Here is a 6,755-nt window from a genome sequence, read left to right on the forward strand (position 1 = left end):
CATTAAGGTCTCATGAATAAAATTCCAGTTCAATCTATCATAAGCTTTCTCGAAATCAATCTTAATAGCCATTAAACCTTTTTTACCCATCTTCCGTCGTATAGAGTGGACAACCTCTTGAGCGATGATGATATTCTCCGTAATATGCCTGCCGGGGACAAAACTTGTCTGGTGAGGTCCAACAAGATCAGGGAGTAAAGCTTGGAGTCTAGTCACAATAATCTTGGTTACTGTTTTATAAAAAACTGTGCATAAACTAGGCGATACATCTTAAAGGATGTGGGACGCTCAGTCTTTGAGATTATGACTAGGAGAGTTTTACTAACCTCTCTAAGGATACTGTCCGAATTGAAGATTTCTTTTATACCAGAACTAAAAGACTCATCAACAATATGCCACTGAGCCTGATAAAACCCTACAGGGTAACCATCGATTCCAGGAGCTTTGAGCGGACTCATCTGACAGATAGCCTCATGAATTTCTTCCTTATCAATCGACAGAGCAAGACTCGCCAAGCGGGAGTGGTCAATTTGAGGAAAACACCCTTGCACATGATACAACTGATATGTGTCATGTTCAAATGTATATAGAGTAGAGAAAAAATTCACAGCATGGGTTTTAATTTCTTGAGCTTCATAAAGCCAATTGCCTTCATCATTCCTAATCACAGTGATGCGATTACAAGCCTTCCTTGTAATGGTTTTTTGGTGAAAAAACAATGTATTCTGATCCCCATATTTTATCCACTCTCTGCGAGATTTTTGATACTATAACAACTCCTCTTAGGACAGTACTTCTTCCAACTTCTTTTTTAAACTAGCCTCCAGACGATACAGGCTACTAAGAGGCCGATTTTCCAAGGCTTTCTGAACCCCACCAAGTCGTGCCAGTAATTCTTTTTTCCGTTTAAATATATTGCCAAAAATTTCCTTATTCCAACTAGCTACCTTACTTGTGAAGTTAGAAGCTGCTTGAGCATACGGCATATTTCCCTGCCAATTATCCTGCAGAAAATTCCCAAACCGATTATCTGTCATCCAGGCAGCTAGAAAACGGAACGACTTTATACTCCCCACTCCTCTACCATTGCGCTCAAAATGAACCAAAACCGGTCTGTGATCAGATTCAACTCTCGAAAGATTGGTAACTGAGTAATTATCGAACTTTAGAATCCAATCCTTATTACTCAGAACACGATCAAGGCGCTTGGATAAACTCCCACGAGCCCAAGTGAAACGAGGACCACTGAAAGGCAAATCAACCATTTGATTAGCATGAAACCATGAATTAAATATTGGACAAATACCCGAGCTCAGTTGAGACCCTCCACTTTTTCCTCAGCATATAAAATTGAATTAAAATCACCCCCCACCAGCCAAGGATCATGCATCGAACTCGTAATGTAATTCAACTGATGCCAAAGTTCACGACGGTGAATGGAGTTGGGGCTCGCATAGACTGCTGTGACCCAAGCTTGAGTAATATTCTGGGCACTGATTTTTAAGTGTATAAATTGATTATGATTTAAGGCAACCTCAACATCAAAGAAATCACGCCATAACACCCAAATACCTCTAGAGAAACTATTAGCCTCCAAGCGATGAGAGCGGTCAAAACCACTTTTTTTTTATAAAATCATCTACTTTCTTCCCACTTATTCTTGGCTTGAAAATTGCTACAACTGTAGGATTGTAGTTCTTAACTAAAGTAGCAAAAGTTTGTTTAAAAGTTGGGGACCCCACCCCTTGAACGTTCTAGAATAATATTGAAATTGTCATAAAACAATTATGGGTAAAGTGGGTGAGCAGGAACGGCTTACGCACTAAGCCCCACTATAATTCCTTCATGCACTCCAGGAGTCTCCTGTACAACCGTGTCTTCATCATCGGACATAATGGCTTCACCTTCATGTCCAAATACAGGTTGAGAATCGCCCTCATCATTCACCATTATGTTGATACCCCCTGCATCCTTGCCATCGGGAGACTCCGCAAGCTGCTTTAGAGGAAGTTGCTATGCAGATTTGGCAATAATTTTTTCACTGGGTGGTTGTCTTGCAATGGCCTGTCTTCTAATAGGTAATGTGACAGCCGTATGTTTTGTGGGATCAAGAGTTGTCAAGTTGAAGGTAAATTCAATGGGATCACTAGGAGTATGTCTCAAGTGGCTCGGGCTGGGGTCATTAGTATTATGGGATAGGATTTTGGTGAAATGGGGACGTAAAGTTTCGTGCATGGAACTGGATGCGGTAGGGTGCAGTGGTTTAGGTTTCGGAAATTGTGGTTTTACCACTTGCTTTCCTTTAGATAGATGGTGATGGGGTTTTAAGATGCGAGAGGTTTTCAAAGCAGTGGTTTTTCGATTGTGGAAGTGATTGGTAATGGATGTGGTTGGTTCCTGGGGAGGGACGTGTGTGGGGTTCTGAACAACAAGCTCCTCTGTAGTTGGTGTATCATGATCGTCAGATAAGGCAGCAAAACGAGAGGTAGTATTGAAATTCTTGCGCTGATTCCTTTCCAAATCCGTAATGTTCTCCTTATCCACAACTGGTCTAGCTCTCCCTTTTCGCTCCACAACCATCCATGGGCCAAATCTCTCACTGCTGCTGTTGGCCACAGTCGGTACACCGATCTTATCAAATGATACATTCTCTAGTGGATTGTTCTCAGGGGTTGTCTCGTTTATCCCATTCGAAGTTTGTTTATGCAAGCAAGCCGTGCTGTTGTGACCATACTTACCACATTGGTAGCATATGATTGGCAGCCCTTCATATTCAACCTTCTGAATCCTTCCGTCCAAGTTAAACCGAGACACCAACGGCTGAGTAAGAGAGACACGAATAGCAATCCTAGCTAATTTGCCCCTTTCCCGCAATTCAGTTCGATAATCAATCTTAATGACATCACCCACAAGTTGTCCAATCTTTCTTAGGACACGCTTATCATATAAGTGGAAAGCCATTCCAGGCAAACGAATCCAAACAACTGCAGAATCAACCTCTGTAATGGTGCTATCAAAGCTGGGAGTCCAAGGTTGGACTGTTAGATAATGTCCAAAAATTACCCATGGTCCCTCAGTTAATGCACAAACGGCATCCTCGAATGAGTTAAGCCGTATTAAATAGTAATTATTTTCAAGGTCGATTACTGAAAAATCCGAAATCATATGCCACATGACCTTTAGCCGATTGAACAAAACCTTATAGCCTATATTCCTCCCCAACAACTTTACCACCACAGAGTTTTGCCACGGTTTAACTAATTTCTCATGGATTTGTTGGGAAAAATTAATAGTTGGCATGGCACCATCGTCCCCAACAATTACGTCTCCGAGTTCAAATTCCCACTCGTCATCCATCTCAGTATTATCGAAACTTCTCTGTTGAGTATGGGGCATGAGTGCATCCTTGAAAGATAGCGGCAGAGGGTTATCCGCATCCATACCATGGCTGCGAAAACAAGCCTTTTTGGTAGAACGATCCCCGGGCAGCGGTGGTGGAATCGTTTTAAGTAAACTAGGGTTTTCATGGGTTTTGAGGTTTTCAGAGCTTTCCGACATCTTCGGGACTAAGTCAAAACAATCATATTCATCGAGTCGTTGCAACATTAATGAAGTATTAAAAGCGAATAGAAAAGCTTTTTCATGACGTCGATCTTTATCTACAATGAAAATTTGAAACTCGTACGTGTACATGCATGTATCACAAAGTCAACAGAGTAATGACATTCCTTTGTGACAATTTCAGAATCTAAAAATCACAATAAATAACCGAAAGGAAAAGTCACAATACAATAGATATTTGTATTGAAAATACAATTGAAGGTGTGAGTGGTTCGGCACTCTCACTCCTTAAGAGAGGTCACGGGTTCAAGTCCCGCTCTCGTATAGAGTCACCACTTTGGCCAGCACTTTACCCCTTATGGGTCGACCCGGAGTGAGCGGGGATTAGTCTGGGTTGTGGTACAGGCTTAAAGGTGTCTCCCACAGTTGGGACCCACTTAGGACCACCTCGTGGTTCAAACCGAAAATACAATTGAAGGAACAAAGAATTATGAGTTACAATTCCGTGTCTCATGCACCGTATCCCATTCAAATTTCACTGGGGGAAAAAAATAAAAGAGACAATCACTAGCTAGTACAGGATGAAAAATCAGCGTTTCCCGTAATTTTATTTGGACAAATTGGTTAATTATCACATAATACTACAATTAACAACATTTAAATGAACTTTATATTGTTCAATTGGTGGCTCTTGCAGCCTTTCCTTGCGGTGATCTCATGTCACGAATCCGCTTCTCTCTAGAAAGAACTTCTGCTAGTCTGCAAAATTAAATAAATTAAATAAAAAACATGAATTAGTATAAGTGTACATGCATTGAAATACATGCTAACTGATTAACAATTACGTACCTTATGAGAGCCTCGTCATTAGTACCCTGACCACAAGGCTCACATAGTCCAGTTTCGAAATTGACCTTTGTAACTGGTTTCTTCAGCAGTCTTTCACCAATTCCCACAAGACTCTCGAGGTTCTTTTTGGTGGCAACATCAACTGAAGCCTCGTCTCCAGTTAGTGTATCATCCTGGATGCGAAGATAACCGTTTTCAGAATGAAGGGCTTTAAAAGCAGTGGAAATGTGAAAGTCCGTCATGTCGCTGCTTGATTGCATGAACACATCCACCAATGGAGTCGAACTTTCACTCGACAACCAACCCAACACACCCCACTTAGCTGCTTTAAGGGCGTCGTACTTCGCTTCAGTTTTTGGCGCACCAGTCCCTAACGATATCACCAGAAACCGAGTGTAATCCATTGCGTTGATTGCATAGTAGTCAGAACTTCCCCGATTGATTTCTTTGGTTACCTCGTTCAAAGCAACTAGAGTCTGAAAAATTATACATATATTATATAAGTTTTCCGTCATTGGAGAATTTTTCAATAATTAATTAATAAAGATCGATCGAAATATATAATTATACCGGATTGTTAGCGGCAACGCCACCGTCAATGAGATCAAAACTTCTCACTTTTCCTGTGGAATCTTTGGTTTCAAACGAATGGGCTGGAAGATAAGTAGGGGCGGCTGAAGTTGCAACGCAGATATCGGAGAGTGAGGCATCTAGGCTGGGATTTTGCTTCATCTGATAATTAAATCACGCGGAACACATGCAATCAAGTTAGAGCTTAATTATTTTAATGCCTTTTTTTTTTTTTTGGAGAGATAGTGGTGAAGTTTTATGTACGGACCTCGTAGCTGGAGAAGATAGTTGGCTGGAGATTCTTGATGTCAAAAGTTGGAATCACAACGTTTGTCAACGTCTCGTGCAGCTTTTTATCTCCTAATTTTTCCTTCACCAGGCGATGTAGATATTTGCCATCATATTTTGGCCCAGTGAGAGACTTAATCAGCTTTGTAGCAGGACCAAAGGGGCCACTGTAATACATACAATAAGGAAAATATATCAATCGAAATTAAATTTTTTTTTCTTTTTTCTTTTTCCTTTTCCCCCCTTCTCTTTGCCACACATGTATATCAAGATTGTTACCTAGATTGGGGAAAGATTTTAGGGCAGTGATTCAGATAAAATTCCTTGATATCCTTAGCAGCAAACAGGGGGCGATTTTGCTCATTTGGGGCCGTTAGCATAGCGGTCACAAGACCACCGGTGCTCGTTCCTGAAATCACATCAAAATAGTCTGCAATTCTTGCTTCCTCTCCGTCAAGTTTCTGTTCAAATTTCCGACCAAAAATCATTATTACTCTACTCTATAAATCTATACATCCCAAATTTCTTAATCTAAAAGGCTATCCCAAATGATGTGACAATCATTAATTGGTTAGTAGGAATAATATAATTAATTCACTTAGATTTTATAAAGAATTACTAGTCAATCAATAAAATTTGATATGTCTGTCATTACTTATATCTCTAAAGTATTGATACATGAAATCATATATAATATGCGAGCATGCTTATGTTGTAACCACATAGTACATACTAAATCTATTAATACTACCTGAAGCTCAGACTCTAGGAAGGCAAGGATAGTTGCAGGGATGACTCCTCTAATTCCACCTCCATCGATGCTAAGAATGGTGATAAGGTTACCAAAAGTTGGAGGTTGTATGGGTGATCTTGGAGATTGAATTTCCATTAGAAAAACTAACAAGGTAATTCAAAAAGGAACCAGGGATATATGGATTAAGAAAGAGGGAGATCGTTCAGCTAATTGAAGTTTTTGGAAAATTGAACTTGAGTGTCTCTGCTGAAATGATGTTGTAGTAGTACGAATTCTTAAGGAAAGACATGCGCGGTATTTATAGACCTCTGCTTCGCGTGAAATTGATTTAGTTTGAATATTCAAAATTATTCAAGCGACTTTTCTAGCACTTTGACCCAGTATCCGCAGCTTTTCGGATGGCTTCACAGTCACATTGATCCAAATTCTTTCGGTAGCCTGGACTTGGATTCAGTTGGACCAAATATTCGCGTCCAAGAGGGCAAGTGAAAATATATATGTAGAGAAGTAAAATATACGTTAATGGACGGTTAAAAGCACCACGTTGAATAGGTCAAAAATAATCATTTAGCCGTGGGTCTGGGTTCCAAATAACTAGTGGATGATGAATTTGAGAATATCCCAGTAACAATTAATCTGCTGGCAGTTGCATTAACAGGACTATGAAAGAATCAAAGCAACGACAAGAAGTAACTGTCTGAAAAGTCATCCAGTAAAGAAGACCAATTATATG

At 40.1% G+C, this 6,755-nt stretch overlaps 2 protein-coding genes across 2 annotated transcripts; both read right to left on the bottom strand.

Annotated features, from left to right (window-relative positions):
• Positions 1–2,013: 2,013 nt before the first annotated feature.
• LOC112096477 lies at positions 2,014–3,558 on the bottom strand. The gene has a single exon (XM_024179925.1). The coding sequence runs from the start codon at positions 3,556–3,558 to the stop codon at positions 2,014–2,016; it is 1,545 nt and encodes a 514-aa protein (XP_024035693.1).
• A 671-nt stretch (positions 3,559–4,229) lies between these two features.
• Positions 4,230–6,272, bottom strand: LOC18035097 (patatin-like protein 2). Its single transcript, XM_006424574.2, has 6 exons — positions 6,020–6,272; positions 5,548–5,729; positions 5,249–5,435; positions 4,981–5,142; positions 4,411–4,886; positions 4,230–4,320 (listed from the first exon to the last, which is right to left on the bottom strand). The coding sequence occupies exons 1-6, from the start codon at positions 6,155–6,157 to the stop codon at positions 4,239–4,241; spliced, it is 1,227 nt and encodes a 408-aa protein (XP_006424637.1). The 5' UTR covers positions 6,158–6,272; the 3' UTR covers positions 4,230–4,238.
• Positions 6,273–6,755: the final 483 nt, after the last annotated feature.

The sequence above is a fragment of the Citrus clementina genome, unplaced genomic scaffold (genome assembly GCF_000493195.1).
Source record: "Citrus clementina cultivar Clemenules unplaced genomic scaffold, Citrus_clementina_v1.0 scaffold_8, whole genome shotgun sequence".
In the NCBI taxonomy this organism is placed as follows: Eukaryota; Viridiplantae; Streptophyta; class Magnoliopsida; order Sapindales; family Rutaceae; genus Citrus; species Citrus x clementina.

Bases quoted from the DNA above. Each gene is read 5' to 3' on its own strand.
- LOC112096477 (XM_024179925.1), bottom strand. From the start codon at position 3,558: ATGTCGGAAAGCTCTGAAAACCTCAAAACCCATGAAAACCCTAGTTTA.
- LOC18035097 (XM_006424574.2), bottom strand. From the start codon at position 6,157: ATGGAAATTCAATCTCCAAGATCACCCATACAACCTCCAACTTTTGGT. The intron at 5,730-6,019 runs GTAGTATTAATA...AAATTTGAACAG, and splicing joins TCCTAGAGTCTGAGCTTCAG to AAACTTGACGGAGAGGAAGC. The intron at 4,321-4,410 runs GTACGTAATTGT...TTAATTTTGCAG, and splicing joins AATGACGAGGCTCTCATAAG to ACTAGCAGAAGTTCTTTCTA.